This window comes from Notamacropus eugenii, chromosome 7 (assembly GCF_028372415.1).
Source record: "Notamacropus eugenii isolate mMacEug1 chromosome 7, mMacEug1.pri_v2, whole genome shotgun sequence".
In the NCBI taxonomy this organism is placed as follows: domain Eukaryota; kingdom Metazoa; phylum Chordata; class Mammalia; order Diprotodontia; family Macropodidae; genus Notamacropus; species Notamacropus eugenii.
In genome coordinates, this window is record NC_092878.1 from 39141536 (window position 1) to 39160085 (window position 18550).

At 36.8% G+C, this 18550-nt stretch overlaps 1 protein-coding gene across 2 annotated transcripts in view; it reads left to right on the plus strand.

Moving 5' to 3' along the window:
* The first annotated feature begins 1061 nt into the window (after positions 1–1061).
* LOC140514408 (cation channel sperm-associated auxiliary subunit beta-like) overlaps positions 1062–18550 on the plus strand; it is a 176076-nt gene continuing 158587 nt past the window's right edge. The window contains exon 1 of one of the 2 annotated variants that reach the window (XM_072624722.1): positions 1062–2093. In XM_072624722.1, coding sequence (XP_072480823.1) covers positions 1958–2093 — 136 coding nt within the window. In that variant the 5' untranslated portion in view covers positions 1062–1957. The remainder of the gene's footprint in view (positions 2094–18550) is intronic. The other variant, XM_072624721.1, reaches the window with a different exon arrangement.

The window sequence follows — 18550 nt, forward strand, 5'->3', positions numbered from 1 at the left end:
CCTATATATTCACCCTATATAATTCACCATTGATTATATCAAGAATAGCTGTGTTGGTAGGCATGATAACCGTCACCAGGTGCCATCTGCCTTCTTTACTGACCACACTAGATTTTTGTAAGGGAATTTGGCATAGCCCTCTTCATCTTCATTACTGGAGAGAAAATATAATTTTCAACCTCTACTTCCACCTCTATGAGATTCAATATTACTCAGTATTAAGTGCACATGGTAATTCAGTAACCACAAGGGTTGAGCCTCCAACGCTTAGTATCCTTGGCTTTCTTTAAGATTATGTTCAAGTGTTTTCTCTTCCAGAAGGCCATTCCTGGTTCTCTGGTTTCTATAGCCATCCCATCTAAGGATACACTTCTACCTTGTAAATACAAGATATCTTGTATGTTCTGATTTGCATGTGTTGTCTCCCTCATTAGGATGTAAGCTCTTTAAGGACAGTGTCTGTTTCTTTATACCCCCAAAATAAATTGACATTGAAGTTTGTGAAAGGCCAAGATGAATACTGACTTCCAAGAGCTCATAATGTCCATTCCCATAGCATGCTCCCTCTGATTAGCCGCCACAACTGTAACCCACACAGAGGGTCTTCTGCCTACTTCCAACTGTGCAAGAATTACTCCTTAGTGGTCTGCTCATGGAAGTTCCCTCTGGAAATTAGGGTGCCTCTATATTCATGCCAAATCACCTGGTATGATAATAACCTGGGCTTTGATGTCAAGCAGACCCCTTTACACTGGGCTTACTCCTCCCTCTTTCTACATCATCACAGATTGGGGATATAGCTTCTGGGGCTCTTGAAGTACTACAGTTAGAATAATGCAAACCTCAGAGAAAAATGTTAGTCCCCCACTCTCTCAGCATGCTGCAAGGCATTAATTATGCCAGTTGTTACCTTGTAATAATGTCATGCTTCTGATTTCTCTCTTGTACCATTATGTAACATGCTGTTGTAGTTCCACGCTCTCTTGGGAGTTCACTAGGGTTCTGGATTTTATTAGGTCTTGGCTTGAGGCTCATAGGGTTTAGAGAGGGTGGTATGGGGTGTTCCTGGAAGTTTCTGTCACTTCAGGTTTCCCTAACCTATGAGCTACTCCAAGCAAAGGGAAGTGCAGTTCCCTCATGCCTATACCCCCACACATTCATTTATTTTTCACATGAGCAGCCTGAGTATATCCTTCACTCTTGTTGCAATCAGACTCTGGAGGCAAGGATGAAGAATATCAGTTGAGAATGCAGCAAAAGGGAAATCCCTGAGTGGATCTTAAAATACAAACATGTGGGAAGATTTGTATACCCTCCTTTGGCATGAAGGCTGGTAGGAGAAGGGTACTGAGTGAACATATTATGGGACATATAAATCCATATTAGACTTCCTGCTTTCTTATACTATGAATTCAAGTGAGATTTCTCTACCTCTGGTGCATAATGACATTTTTTAAAAGTTAGTGAACATTGGAGAAAATGTCTCTAATAGATCACATTTGTGTGGTACTTTTAAGTTCTGCAAAATATTCTCACTTTTATAGTCCTTAATTTAGTTGGTCACATGTTCCAGACAGAAGCTGTACTATAAAAATCTCTAAAAGTAAGGGTATCCTAAAAGAAGATCAACAACGACAAATACTACAGGGAGCTCTCAAGTAGTCAAGGTTGTGAAAAAGGTCATTGAATTTCTGTACATATTTAAATGAGATTTTCATCAAGATCCCTCAAATATCAGGCTCAGACCAGCAATCAATCATTGTTTTCTTGTTTATATGTTTTTCCTCAAGGCAGATTTTTCCTGGAATGGTTGTCTGGGACCCAAATTTCTCATTGTTATTTGGAGACAGTGATTTTTTTAATGATACGTTTGAGAAGACAGTTGGAGATTCATTCCAACTGCCCCTTTTTGGAACCTTCACACACCTCTCTACTAAGGAGAAGCTGATTGCTACCCATGTTGGTGTGGACACTCCAACAGGTCAACTGTGGAAACTTAGGCTGTAGTTTTAAGACCTTCTTGTCCTATGAGGAAGAAAACTCAACAAATTTGAAAAGGTGTGAAGAAAGGGTTGGGCACCACCCCTGCAATGGTAAGAAGGATTTGGAGTAAGAGTATAACCTCAATCTATAGTTTGAATACTTTGTTTCATTACAAATTTCTAATTGACAGAGTTAAACTGAAAATGATTCAGAGGGTGTGAATAGAGGGTATTCAGAAGTAATTCAGAGGTCAATCAAGCACCCTAACCCAGTAAAAAAAAAATCAATTTAACTGAAAATTACTTCTGCTAAAATAGTTGATCTGTTTTTTGGTTTGTCTCACAGCTCCCATGCAGTTAAGTTCTGTTTTATTCACATTTAATGGGAATTTATCTCTTTTAAAAGCTACTTAGACTGAAGGAAATTCTGGCCTAATGTTTTCTTTCTAGCTTACATGCAAGAGATAACAATTAGGAAGGAAAACATGAAACCATTGGATCAAGTATTAAAATGTCTGACTCAGAAGCATATATTCCCTAAAGAAATTAAAGAGAAACATGTAACTCTTCTGATTATTTGAAATTTTATCATGTAGGAATAATATAGGGCAATTTAGTGAAAATTTAATCTTATTTGTTCAAACAGATGGGAAAGGCTTTTTTATATGCTGCAGTTTTCCTTTGGATAATGCCTCACTTATCATCAAGAGTAACATATAATAATAAAGGCAAGTTATAATTATTTCTTATTTCATATGTTCTGATCTTTTTCACTAAGTATGTATATATATAGACACATGCATATATATGTGTATGCATGTACATATATGTGTATATGTATATACATATACATATATTCATTCACCATTCCTTCCCATGGGGGGTGAAGCCACTGGAAAACATGGAAATCAGAGAAACTTTCTTTATAAAGATAAGTGGTATCTATCGAACATCGGTAATGGAGATATTAAAAGCCTTCCAATTAAGATCAAAGATGAAGCAAGGATTTCCATTATTACCACTATTATTCAGTATTGTACCAAAACATAGAAATAAGAGAAAAAAGAAATTGAATTAGAATATGCAATGGGGAAAGAACAATATTACTTTTTACAGAAGATATAATTGTATACTTAGAGAAGCCTAGAGAATCAGCTATGAAACTACTTGAAACAATTAAGAAATTTAGTTATGTTGCAGGATACATAATAATTCCACATAAATCATGAGCATTTTTGTATATTACCAACAAAGTCCAGCAGCAGAAGATAGAAAGATAAATTCTATTTAAAATTATTGTAGATAATTTAAAATAGTTGGGAGTCCACCTGCCAAGACAAACCCAGGAACTATATGAACACAATCACAAAACACTTTTCATACGAAGACAGACCTAACAATTGGAAAACTTTTTATTGCTCATGTGTAGAAGTCAATATAATTAAAATGACAATTCTACCTAAATTAATTTACATATTTATTCAGTGTCATGCCAATCAAACTTCCAAAAGATATTTTATAGAGTTAGGGGAAAAATCACAACAAAATTCATCTAGATAAACAAAAGGTAAAAAATAGCAAAGGAATTAATTTAAAAAATGTGAAGAAAGGTAGGCTAGGTATACCAGATCTCAAGCTGTATTATAATTAAGTAATCTTCCAAACAATCTGGGTATAGCATAATGAATCAGTGGAATAGATTAGGTGCGCAATACACCCATCATAGTAATCTAATATTTCATAAACTCAAAGACCTACGCTTTTAGGACGAGAACTCACTAATTGACAAAAAGTGCTGGGGAAACTGGAAAATGGTTTGTCAGAAACTAGGTATAGAACAACATGTTGCACCGAGTACCAAGTTAGGGTCAGATATACAATTTAGATATAACAAAACAATAAATGAAAGAACATGGAACAGTTTATCTGTCAGATCTATGGAGAAGGGAAGAATTTATGACCAAATAAAAGATAGAGAGAATTATGAATTACACATTTGATAATTTTGATCATTTTAATTAAAAAGGTTTTGCTCAAACACAACCAATGTAGCCAACATTAGAAGGAAAACAGAAAACTGAGGAAAAATTTTCCAGCAAGTTTTTCTGATAAAAATCTCATTTCTCAAATACACAGAGAACCGAGTGAAATTCATAAGAAAACATGCCTTTCCTCAATTGATAAATGTTCAAAGGATATGAATAAGCAGTTTTCAGATGAAGAAATCAAAACTATCTATATTCATATAAAAATACTGTAAATCATGATTGATTAGAGAAATGAAAGTTATAACAACTTGAAGGTACTGCCTCACACCTATCAGACTGGCTAACATGATATAAAAAGAAAATTATTAATATTGGAGAGGAAATGGGAAAATTGGGACATTATTGCACAACAGGGAGAATTGTTTAAGCTAATCAACCATTCTGGAGAGCAATTTGAATCTATGCCCCAAAAGACAATCAATCTGTGTATGCCCTTAACCTAGCCATACCACTACCAAAGAGATTTTGAAAAAAGGGAACCTATGTTACAAAAATATTTCTAGTCGCTATTTTTGTGATAACAAAGAATAAAAAACTGAGAGGATGCCCAATAATTGAGGAATGGTTGAGCAAGTTGTTTATGATTGCCGTAGAATACTATGGTGCTATATGAAATGAGCAATATACTTTCAGAGAAACTTGGAAAGACTTGCATTAACTGATCCAAAGTGAAATGAGTAGAACTGAGAGACTATTGCACACAGTAATAAGAATATTTTATGATGACCAATTGTGAATGATTTAGCTCTTCTCAGAAATACAATGATCCAAGACAATTCCAAAGGATTCATGATGAAAAATGCTATCCATCTCCAAAGAAAAACCCAAAGAAATTGAATGATATCAAAGCACTATATATTTTCTTTATCTTTTCTTTTTAGTTTGTGTTTTTTTTCATTTCATGACTAATGTGGAAGTATGTTTTAGGTGATTGCTCATGTTAAACCTATATCAAATTACTTACCATCTTAGGGATATGGTAGGTGAGGGAGGGAATGAGATAATTTGAAAGTCAAAATTTTAGGAAATTGAAAAAATATTTTTTTATGCAATTGAGAAAAACAAAATATGATCTAAAATATTTGCAATTGTTTTTATAATTGCTTATAGACTTTGGCAATCTATTGGTAAATGGCTTTTGGTTATGTATGAGTATTTTTGCATATATTTATAATATGATATTAAATAAAACATATATTTATGCTTTAACTAAACTACAGCTTGTTTTAAATTACATATATATATATATAATATTTTTAAGTCAATTCCTTAACTGAGAGATTTGATATGATTTTTTCCTATTTCCCTTCTTATCCAAGGTGCACTAATTTGTCTCTGCAGAAGCTTTTCAGTTTCCTATTACCAAAGTTATTGAGTTTATCTTTTACAATTGTCCCTGTCCCCTACTTGATCAAGAATATATCTCTTACCTATGTTTGTGAAAGGTACATGATTTGTTTTCAGTATAATTTTTATGGTACCATCTTTACTTTTAGGATCATAGATCCATTTTTAATTTGTTGTGGAAGAGGTGTTACTCTAAACCTAATTTCTGCCTGTCTACTTTCCAATTTTCTCAAAAATTTGTATCAAAAGGGGTTGTTTAATAAGTAATTTATCTTTTCTAGTCTAACAGTTACTGAGTTCTATGATTTCTGATTCTCTTTATGTCTGTCTGTTTCATTTATATACTATCAATTTGTTAAATGAATATCAAAAAGTAGTGATTTTCCTAAAGTGCAAATCAGATTATGTTACCCTCCTCCTCATTAAAACTCCAGTGGCTTCTTATTGCTTCTAGGAGCAAAACCAAATACTCACTTGTATTCCACATCCTTTACAGCCTACTCCCCTCCTATTTTTAATCTAGAGTTCTGACTCTTGGCTTTTTCATGAATAAGACCTTCCATCTCTCTGGCTGGAACACTTTTCACCCTCTATTCTAAATACCTAACTTCAGAGCTCCCTTTAAGTCTGAGATAATATTCCACCTTATACAGGAAACTTTCCTCAATCCCACTTAATTCCAGTGTCTCTCTTCTGCTAATGATTTCCTATTTATTCTTTATATAGCTTGCTTTGAATATGTTTGTTTGTATCTTGTCTCCCTCATTAGATCCTTCAGGGAAAGGACTATCATTTGCTTCTTTTTGTATCCCCAGCAATTATCACAAGGTTCATCACATAGTAGGAACTTAATAAAGGTTTACTGATTGATTGACTGCTGATTTAAATTATGATTTGAAGCCTGGACATATTATTCCCTCTTCATTCCTAACTTTTGAAATTATTCTCCTTATTTTAGATTTTTTGTTTCTCCAAATGAATTTTATTTTATTAGTATCCCTACTGAATTCTATAAAGGATCCCTTTGATAGTTTGATTTATAAAGCATTAAAGCTGTAAATCAACTTGTATAATATTGTCATTGCTATTCTACAAATATGATCCAGTCATGAGAATTGAATACTCCTTACACTTGGAGTAGTGAGCCTGTGGTCTTGAGGTTACATGTGGTCCTCTAGGTCCTCAAGTTCAGCCCTTTGACTGAATCTAAACTTCACAGAACGAATCCCCTCAATAAAAGGATTTCCTGTAAAACTTGGACTGATTCTTGAGGTTGCAGGCTCCCAATCCCTGCTTTGAATTATTTTAGTTCTTTATTTTTGTAAGAATTATTTTAAATTATGTAAGAATTATAATTAATTTGAATATGTTCATTACTATTATAGTAAATTATAGTAAAATTGCTCAGAAAGTATTTCTTCATGTTGAAGGTCTTATAACTGCCATTTCTTTCAATTATTACCTTGTAGATATTTTTTGCCATTTTATTTTATTTTTTAATGCTTATTTATTTTAGTTTTTCAACATTCATTTCCACAAAATTTTGAGTTCCAAATTTTGTCCCCATCCCTCCCCTCCCCCACTCCATAATGCTTTGCATTCTGATTACCCCTTCCCTCAATATTCCCTCCCTTCCATCACACCCCTCCCTTCCCTCATCCCCATTTTTTTCTTTTCTTGTAGGGCAAGATAAATTTCTATACCCCATTACCTGTATTACTTATTTCCCAGTTGTATGCAAAAACAATTCTCAACTTTATTTCTGATACTTTGAATTCCAACTTCTCTCCCTTGCTCCCTCCCAACCCATCCCCACTGAGAAGGCAAGCAATTCAATATAGGCTATATATGTGTGGTTTTGCAAAAGACTTCCATAACCGTCATGTTATGTAAGACTAACTATATTTCTGTCCATCTTATCCTGCTACCCATTCTATTCTTTCTTTTGACCTTGACCCTCCCCAGAAGTGTTTACTTCTAATTACTCCCTTTTCCCATTTGCCCTCCCTTCTGTCATCTCCCTCATCCCACTTGTCCCCTTCTCCCCTACTTTCCTGTAGTGTAAGATAGATTTTCATACCAAATTGAGTATGTGATTCTCTCTTTAAGCCAAATATAATGATACTAAGCTTCACTTTTTCCCTCTCACCTCCTCCCTTTTCTCCTCCATTGAAAAAGCTTTACCTTGCCTCTTTCATGAGTGAAAATTTACCCCATTCCATTTCTCCCTTTCTCCTCCCAATATATTCCTCTCTCTCCTCTTAGTTTTATTTTTTTTTAGATATCAGCCCTTCTTATTCAATTCACCCTGTGCTGTGTGTGTGTGTGTGTGTATGTGTGTGTGTGTGTCTGTGTGTGTGTGTGTGTGTACAATCCCTCTTACTAACAAAATATTGAGAAATGTCTCAAGAGTTACAAATATTATCTTTCCATGTAGGAATGTAAACAGTTCAACTTTAGAAAGCCCTTCATGATTTCTCTTTCTTGTTTACCTTTTCATGCGTCTCTTGCTCTTGTGTTTGAAAGTCAAATTTTCTATTCAATTCTGGTCTTTTCATTAAGAATGCTTAAAAGTTCTCTATATCATTGAATGACAATTTTTTCCCCTGAAATATTATCTTAGGTTTGCTGGGTAGGTGATTCTTGGTTTTAATCCCAGTTCCTTTGACTTCTGGAATATCATATTCTAAGCCCTTTGATCCCTTAATATAGAAGCTGCTAGATCCTGTGTTATCCTGATTGTATTTCCACAATACTTGAATTGTTTCTTTCTAGCTGCTTGCAATATTTTCTCCTTGACCTGGGAATTCTGGTATTTGCCTACAATATTTCTAGGAATTTCTCTTTTTGGGTCTCTTTCAGGAGGTGATCAGTGGATTCTTTCAATACTTATTTTGCCCTCTGATTCTAGAATATCAGAGTAGGTTTCCTTGATAATTCCATGAAAGAAGATGTCTAGGCTTTTTTTTTTTTTTTTGATTATGGCTTTCAAGTAGTCCCATAATTTTTAAATTGTCTTTCCTGGATCTATTTTCCAGGTTAGTTGTTTTTCCAATGAGCTGTTTCACATTATCTTCCATTTTTTCATTCTTTTGTTTGTTTTTTTTTTTTGTAATTTCTTGTTTTCTCATAAAATCATTAGCTTCCATCTGTTCCATTCTAATTTTTAAAGAACTATTTTCTTCATTGAGCTTTTGAACCTCCTTTTCCATTTGGCTAATTCTGCTTTTTAAAGTATTCTTCTGCTCATTGGTTTTTTGGGCTGTTTTTGCCAATTGAGTTAGTCTATTTTTAAAGGTGTTATTTTCTTCAGCATTTTTTGGGGGGTCTCTTTAGCAAGCTGTTGACTCACTTTTCATGATTTTCTTGCATCGTTCTCATTTCTCTTCCCAATATTTCCTCCACCTCTGTTAACTGATTTTCAAAATCCTTTTTGAGCTCTTCCATGGCCTGATACCATTGCATGTTTATTTTGGAGGCCTCTGATGGTAAGCATGGTTCTTCCTCATCTGCAAGGATGGAAGAAAATACCTGTCCACCAAGAAAGTAACCTGCTATTTTTTCCCCCTTCCTTGGGAATTTTCCCAGCTAGTAACTTCACTTTTGAGTCTTTTGTCAAGATGGGGTATATTCTGGGGACCTATAAGTTCTCAGTTCCTCCAAGGTGGCTCAATCAAGTGAGAGAATTTTACTCATTTGCTGGCCTGTGCTCTGATGTGGGAGCTACCAAAGCTTTTCTGCCTAGGATCTGCAAGTAGAATTCCCTTTCCAGAGCCTCTACCAGCTCCACCATGCCAGCCAGCATTCTTCCTCATCCCTGGACTGCCACTCAGGACTGAGATGCAGATCAGCAGCTCAATTCCCCCAGGGGCTTTAGTGGCAGCTGCTGCTGCTTCCCTGTGGCCAGGGCTAGGGGAGGACCCTGCTCCCTTCTCTCCCAGGAGAAAAAGTTTTTTCACTGATCTTTGAAGTGTATTTGGAATTTGTAGGTAGAGGTATCCAAGAACCGTATGTGTTGCTGAAGATTCTGCCTCAGAGGCCTGTTCCAGTCCTGTCCCTGCTGTGCCTCACAGCTAAGGCTGGCCTGGGCTCCATGGGCTGTGCTTTGCTCTGCACTTATGTGATAGTCCTTTCTTGTCTGTCTTCAAGGCTACCTTGGGCTGGAAATCTCTTTCTTTCTGTCATTTTGTGACTTCTGCTGCCTTAGAATTTGTTTAGAGTCATTTTTTACAGGTATTTTATGGACTGTTTGGGAAGAGTTAAAGTATGTGCATCTTTCTACTCCACCATCTTGACTCTGCTCCCTTGTTTGTCGTTTTATAAATATGTTGTTAATTTTTTTTCTGGGCTTATTTTGCAGCCTGAAGCCTTACTGAAGCTCGTGTCTCAATTAATATATTTGTTGATTCTATTTTCTGTACCTTACATTTGTTTATATTGTCTTATTATTATTGCTAGCATTACTAGAATTAAATAATATTAGCAAGTATGGGCATCCCAGCTTTATTACTATATTTATTATGATTATATATTATTATTCTAAATTATGTATTATAAATATGTATTCTCATTGCAAATTACTTTTCCTGTTAGTTTTAGGCAGAGCATTTTAAAACCTCTTTTTGCATCTGTTGAAATAATTACATGATTTTTGATGTTTTTTGTTTTTAATTGGATAAATACTGTCGATCCCTTCTTCCAATTTTGAAGCATCTTGCCCTTCCTGTTATAAATCTAACTTTATCATAATAAATCATTTCTGGGGGCATTTTGCATTATGTTTGACAAAATTTCATTTATGATTTTTGAATTGTCATTCTTGATATTGTTCTTAAGTTCTTGACTTGGAGTCTGGAAGAGTTATATTCAAATTGACTGACATTTCTTAGCTATGTTGCCCTGAGCTAGTAATTTAGCCTCTCAAAGTTGGTTTTCCTCATCTTTAAAGTGGAGATGATAACAGCACCTACCTTGCAGTGATTTTGTAAGGACTAAAAATGTTTGCAAAGTGTAAAATTTTAAGTGTTATAACTCTTTTCTAGAGTTCTTGCTTTTTACTTCCATGACTTAGGTAAGATAACACTTAATGTCTCATAAAAAAGGAGTCTGGTAGATTGCTTTATTTCTCATTTTTAAGAAAAATTTATGTAGTATTGATACTAATTTTTCTTTAAAATTAGAATTATCTTGTGAATTCATCAGACTGAAGAGGTTTTTGCTATTTTATAACTACGTAGACCTTAGTCATTGAATGGGTGTTGCCTTAGAGAAACTGTGGCGTCAGAAAGATCCTGATTTAGGAAGGCTAAGGTCATCCACTGCATCCCAGGTTATCACCAGTCTTCTTAAATTTTATCTTTCCACTGAACTTGGAAGACTCTGGAGAGAAAGTGACACTGACATTTTTACACAACTTTGTCTCACTGAAGTTCAAAGCAGTCACAAGTCAAGACATCATCTTTTGATGTTATTGGTCCTCTTCAAGAATGAATATTGGTCAAATTGATCAATAATCAAATTGAAAATTCATGAAATCATTAAATTAAACAAGTAAACCTAATTCTGTGGGTATTCACTGGGAATGATTGCAAATAGCAGTGGAAAATGGAACAACAATCATACATTAATTAAACACAGAGGGGATTGGGCTAAAAAGTCCAAAAAGCAAGAGGTGAAAGAGTCACAATGGCAGACAGGAATTTGTAGGTAGAGGTATCCAAGAACTGTATGTGTTGCTGAGGATTCTGCCTCAGAGGCCTGTTCCAGAGGGAACAGATGGATGGAATGGTGAAGACACACAGGGTGAGGAAGAGTATGAGGAGGGGGAGAGACAGACAATATCGCACATAAAACTTTGGTTTAGAGTTGGGAGCACTAGGAAGCAGGGAGCTTACACTGAGGGAAGAGTGCTTGGTAGACAGGTCCTTGAGATCTCATTTTTATGAGTTTTTGAGGGGTGGGGAGGACAACAGACTTATCTGTGCCACTTTGGGGTTAGATCATTAACATATCCAAATTATATCAAAGTTATCAATAATATTTCAAAGTCATTATCTTGAAGTTATCAGCACTTTTTTGATGTTCTGCTGGTTTGAAGCTATGGAGATCTGAATTTTTGTCTTGAATTTATATGTCATAGCTCCAAAAGGCCCTGACAATAGTATTTATATGGCTTCTGCTGATGCATTACATAATACCAGGATGTAAATTTTGGTTACTATATTATATAATTTGAGGAAATGCCTATCAATTGGGCATTGGCTGAACAAATTCTGGTATAAGATTGTAATGGAATATTATTGTGCTAAAAGAAATGACAAGAAAGATGAGTTCAGAAAAACCTGGAAAGGCTTGTATGAACTGATACAGTGAGCATTGTACACAGTAACAGCAATATTGGGTGATGAAGAACTGTATATGATGAAGACCTTATCTATTCTCAGTAATATAATGGTCCATGACAATCGCAAAGGACTCATGACAGACTGGAGAATACTATTTTTTCTGTTTTTCCTTCTTTTCTTTTGTTCTTTTTTTAAAACTTCCTTTCCTTCCTTCATTCCTTCCTTCCTCCTTTCCTTCCTATCCTTCCTTTCTTTTTGTTTGAGTCTTTTTACACAAAATAGTTAATATGGAAATGTTTTACATGATTGCACATGTAAAACCTGTATCAGATTGCTTACCATATCGGGGAAGGGAATAGAAAGAAAGGGACAGAAAGAATTTGGAAACTAATTCTTAAAAATATGAATGTTGATTTTTTAAAAATGTATTAAGGGGTAGTTCCAGGAGCCAAGATGGCAAAGTGATTGGTAATTGCTATCTCCCTCCCCTTGTTGACCTTGATTAGCCCAGAGAATATCTCCCCGGGAAAAACCTTGGAACAGTGGGAACAGCAGAAGGGGTAAACACTCTCACCCTGGGAGGCTAGAAAGATCACATAGGAGGGTTCTTTTAATCATGGCTAAAGGTGACAAGTGCAGGATCAGAGCTGTCCCAGACAGCTCCACCTCAGCAAACCGGGAGAAGATCCTGAACCACAGGGGTTCAACTCCCAACACCAGGATCCCAGGTATGCCTCAGAACCCTGGTGGAATCGGAAAGACACTAGAGCAGATAGCTGAGCTTGCCTCAGCAAAGGAGCTTCCTGTATCCAGTTCACACCTCCCCCATACTTACCAAGGTAGCTCCAGGGTAACTACAGGAAACCCCAAAAGACCTCAACTGGCCTCTGCTTTCAAACACCAGCCAGTTCAGCAGCAGGTAAGCTGCAGCATTTAATTTCTAGCTGAAAGAAGCAGAGGCCACAACACACAAAGCCTCAAGTTTTAGGAACAAGAACTGTGGGACAGAGCTCCCTGTGCCACAGATGTAGAGATCTACCTTAAAAGTCAGGAAAAGGGTTATTATCATGAGTAAGAAGCAAAGCAGAAAAGAAAAGACCATAGAATCTTTCAATTGGGACAAGGAACAAAATACAAATACCAAAGAGATCAGAATTGAGTTCTGAAAATTTAGAAGGGGATATGAACCAGTTGGAAGCACAAAAAACCTTCTTGGAAGAGCTCTGGAAGGATTTTAAAACCCAAATTAGAGAAATAGGAGAAAAACTGACCAATGATTTTAAAAATATGAAAAAATAGGGGGGGCAGAGCCAAGATGGCAGACTAGAAAGACATACTTACTCAGGGTCCTCCCCACAGCTCAGGGACTCTCAACAAATTTTGGAGCAGCAGAAGTGGAGAACAACAGAGTGGAGGAGATTTCCAGACCATGGTGACCTGAAAGGCCCACAAGAAATGTCGATTGCACCAGACGTGGAGCAGAGCTCGGAGCCCAGACTAGCCTTGGCTGAGTGGCCCAGCGCAACGAGACTCTCGGAGGAGGACACCTCGGGGGCGGGATCTCCAGTCGCAGGAGCGGGTCCTCAGCTCCCTTGGCCCACAGGCGCCAAAGGTCAGTGACGGAGTTTTATCAGCTGTCCAGGAAGGGAGAAGGGCCTTCCCATAGCTCTGGCAGCAGGCAGAGGCCACAGAGCCTGTACAGCAGCCCATATGAAAGCTCCATTGTTGGAGTGTAAAAATCCCTGGGGGCATTGAAGAGCTGAGTCTTACCTCTGGCCTGGGTGGAGGGCCTGGCCAGGCTGGTCTTTGTCTCAAACTGAATGGTGGCCCTGCCCATCCAGCTTATCTGAAAATCAGCTCCCAGTGCTGACTTAGCAGAACTGGAGACCAAGTGGCTGTGGAGAGGTATCTGCTAAGATTCTGGGCACAAAAATCCCTCTCTGCATCCAGACCAGTACACACTTGATTGTGCCACCTTGGAGAAACTGAGATCTTACAGATTCCCAGAATATACCCTACTCTTGACAAAGGACCCAAAAGTCAAGTAACTGGTTGGGAAAATGCCCCAAAAGGGGAAAAAAATAAGACCATAGAAGGTTACTTGCTTGGTGAAAAATATGAAAAAATAATTAACTGAAGAGAACAGCTCCTTAAAAAGGAAAACCGGACAAATGGAAAAGGAAGTACAAACCCTAACTGGTGAAAATAACTCCTTAAAAGGAACAATTGGACAGATGGAGAAGGAGATGCAAAAGGTGACTGAAGAAAACAATTTGAAAAAAATAGAATCAGGCAAGTAGAAACTAATGAATTTATGAGACATCAAGAATCAGTCAAACAGAATATAAAGAATGAAAAGATAGAAGAAAATGTAAAATATCTAAGTTTTGGAAAAACAACTGACCTGGAAAATAGATCCAGGAGAGAAAATCTAAGGATGACTGGTCTACCAGAAAACCATGATGAAAAAAAGAGCTTAGACAATATCATCCAAGAAATCATCAAGGAAAATTGCCCAGAAGTCCTAGACCCAGAGGGCAAAATATTCATTGAAATAATCTACTGTTCACCTCCTGAAAGGGACCCCAAACTAAAAACACCAAGGAATATCAAACATCAAGGAATGTCTGCCAAATTCCAGAACTATCGAGTGAAGGAGAAAATACTGCAGGCAGTCAGAAAGAAACAATTCAAATACTGAGGAGCTATAGGATCACACAGGACCGTGCAACCTCTACATTAAAAGACTGAAGGAATTGGAATACAGTGTTCCATACGGTGAAGGAGTTGGGACTACAACCAAGAATCAGTTACCCAGAAAAGTTAAGCATAATATTTCAGGCAAGGAGATAGACATTCAATGAAATAAGGGATTTCCAGACTTTCCTGATGAAAAGGCCAAAACTCAATAGAAAATCTGATCTTCAAACTTAGGTCTCAAGAGAGGCATAAAAAAGCAAATGGGGGAAAAATTGTTACACAATATGAGCAAACTGTTTACATTTCTCTAAGGGAAGATGATGCTTATTTTTCTTGAGAATTATATATTTACTGTGAAATATAAAAGGGATATACATAGATAGAGGAAGTGGGTATAAATTAAATGGTATGATGATAACAAATGTTATTTAAGGTTGGGAAGGGATTGTAATGGGAGATGTGAAAAGGAGAGGCATAAAAAATATAAATTCCATCACAGGAAGAGGCACAAAAATATATTACAGTAGAAGGAAAGAGGGGAGGGAGATGAGTATTGTTTGAGAGGTACTCTCATCTGATTGGATTTAAGGAAGGTACAACAAGCTCAGTTAAGTATAAAAATAAATCGAGCTCTATACGCAATAGGAGGGGAGGGGGGAAAGAAAAGGGAGGGGAGGTTAAAAGGGAGGGAAGAAGTAGTAAGGGATGAAAAGGGAGGGAAGCTGTAAGAAGGGAGGGAAGACTGATGGAGGCAGTGGTCAAAAATTAAAACTCTATTGGGGAAGAAAAGGGAGAAGGGAGAACTAAAAGCATAAACAAGGGGAAAGGGGATGAAAGAAAAGACACAAACAGTAATCATAACTGTGAATGTGAATGGGATGAACTCTCCCATAAAAAGGAGATGGATAGAAGATGAATTGAAAACCATAATCCAACAATATGTTGTTTACAAGAAACATATTTGAAACTGGGAGATACATATAGGGTAAAGGTAAACGGTTGGAGTTGAATTTATTGTGCTTCAGCTGATGTAAAAAAAGTGGGGGGTAGCAATCTTTATCTCAGAAAAAGTAAAAACAGAAATAGATCAAATCAAAAGAGATAAAGAAGGAAACTATATCTTGCTAAAAGGCACCATAGACAACAAAGCAATTTCATTACTAAACATATATGCTCCAAGTGGCATAGGATTCAGATTTTGAGAGGAGAAGTTAAAGGAGTTACAGGAAGACATAGACAGCAAAACTATGCTAGTGGGGGTCTTCAACCTCCCCCTCTCTGAACTTGGTAAATCTAAACTCAAAATAAATAAAAAAGAAGTTAAGGAGGTGAACAGAACTCTGGATAAAGTAGATATGATAGATCTCTTGAGAAAACTGCATGGGGATAGAAAACAATACACCTTTTTCTCAGTGGTACATGGCTCATATACAAAAACTGACCATGTACTAGGCCATAAAAACCTCACGATCCAGTGAAGAAAGGCAGAGATATCCTATGCATTCTTCTCAAATCATAATGCAACAAAACTTATATGTAATCAAAGACCATAAAAACATAAACCAAAAACTAATTGGAAACTAAATAATCTAATCCTAAAGAATGAGTGGGTTAAACAACAAATCATAGCAACAATCAACAACTTCAATCAAGAGAATGATAATAATGAGACAACCTACCAAATTTTATGAGATATTGCAAAAGCAGTTCTTAGGTGAATTTTTATATCTTTAAAGCGCCTTCATGAATAAAATAGATAAAGAGGAGATCAATAAATTGGGCATGCAGCTGAAAAAGCTCAAAAAACAATAAACTGAAAATTCCCAAGTAAACACCACATCAGAAATATTGGAAACCAAAGGAGAGATTAATAAAATTGAAATTAAGAAAACTATTGAACTAATAAATAAAGCTAAGAGCTGATTTTATGAACAAACCAATAAAATTGATAAACCTTTGGTCAATTTGATTAAAAAAAGAAAGAAGAAAACCAAATTTCCAATATCAAAAATGAAAAGGATGAACTCACCTCCAATGAGGAGGAAATTAAAACAATAACAAGAAACTACTTTGCCCAAATGTATGCCCATAAATTAGATTATGTTAATGAGATGGATGATTATTTTATTTTATTTTTAATTTATTTATTTTAAGTTTTCAACATTCATTTCCACAAAATTTTGAGTTCCAAATTTTCTCCCCATCTGTCCCCTCCTGCCACCCAGCATTCTAATTACCCCTCCCACCAATCTACTCTCCCTTCTAACATCTCTCCCTTCCCTCTTCTCCATCTTTTTTTTTCTGCAAGGTAAATTTCTATACCCTATTACCTGTATTTCTTGTTTTCCAGTTGTATGCAAGAACAATACTGAACAGTTGTTCCTAAAACTATGAGTTCCAACTTCTCCTCCCTCCTCCCTCCCCACCAATCCCCATTGGGAAGGTAAGCAATTCAATATAGGCTATGTGTAGTTTTGCAAATGACTTCCATAATAGTCGTGTTGTGTAAGACTAACTATATTTCCCTCCATCCTATCCTGCCTCCCAGTTTTTCTATTCTGCCTTTTGACCTTGATCCTCCTCAAGAGTGTGGACTTCTCATTGCTCCCTCCTTCCATTGCCATCCCTTCCACTATCCCCCGCCCCCAGTCAGGGCCACCATTCAGTGTGAGATAAAGATCAGCTGCTCAATTCCTTCAGAAGCTTTAGGTAGAGGGCAGGGCTGCCACTCAAGGCTGAGGTATGCAGCTGCTCAGTCCCCCCAATGGTTTTACAATCCAACAACAGGCTGCTTTGGAAGCTGCTGCTGATCAGTGCAGCCTCTGCTGCTGCTGCCTGAGGCTGGAGCTATGGGAAGACCCTACTGAAAAACTCTCTCACTGACCTTTGGTGCCTGTGGGTTGAGGAATCTGCAAACTGCCTCTACTGCCGCTGGGGATTCTGCCCCCAAGACCTGCTTGGGTCCTCCTGCTGGTGCCTGTGCAGCATGGCCAAGGCTGGGCTGGACTCTGCTCCATTTGCGGTGCTACAGACCTTTCCTCACGGCCTTTCAGGTCACCCTGGGCTGGAAATCTCCTCCACTCTGTTATTCTGTGGCTTCTGCTGTTCTAAAATTGTTTTTTTTTTCTTTCTCTTTTTTTTCTTTTTTTAATTTTTTTTATTTTTTAATGTTTAAAAATCACTGCCATACAATTGTGATTTTATCCCCCCCACCTACCCCCCACTCCCCCCCTCCCTCCCCACGACTGCATACAATTCTGTATAGATTCTACCTATACTTTCCTATTGAGTATATTTTCACTATAGTCATGCTATGTAGTCAGACTAAGATAAATGAAAGAAATCGTATAAGAAATCAGAACATGATACACAAACACATACACATACACAAACATGATCTGTTACATTATGTGAGTGACTTCCATATTTCTCTCTCTGAGTGTGGAAGGCATTTTGCCTTGAGAACCACCATTGGGATTTATTTATTTTTTTTTTTTGTAAGAAGTTCTTGTGTTATTACAAAAAATCTAGGTCTACCAGAAAAAACTCTCACACACTGTGGTCGTTGCTGTGCATAAAGTTCTCCTGGTTCTGCTCCTTTCACTCAGCATCAGGTCATATAAATCCTTCCAGGCCTCTCTGAAGTCTTCTTGTTCATCATTTCTTATGGCACAATAGTACTCCATTACATTCATATACCATAATTTATTCAGCCATTCCCCAATTGATGGACATCCCCTTGACTTCCAGTTTTTGGCAACTACATAGAGTGCTGCTATAAATATTTTTGTACATGTGGGACCCTTTCCCATTTTTATGATCTCTTGGGGATATAGTCCTAGTAGCGATATTGCTGGGTCAAAGGGTATGCACATTTTTGTAGCCCTTTGGGCATAGTTCCAAATTGCCCTCCAGAATGGTTGGATGCGCTCGCAGCTCCACCAACAATGAATTAGTGTTCCAACTCTCCCAGATCCTCTCTAGCATTTATCATTTTCTTGTTCTGTCATGTTTGCCAATCTTATAGGTGTGATGTGGTACCTCAGAGTTGTTTTGATTTGCATCTCTCTAACCAATAGTGATTTAGAGCATTTTTTCATATGATTATAGATAGCTTTAATTTCTTCTT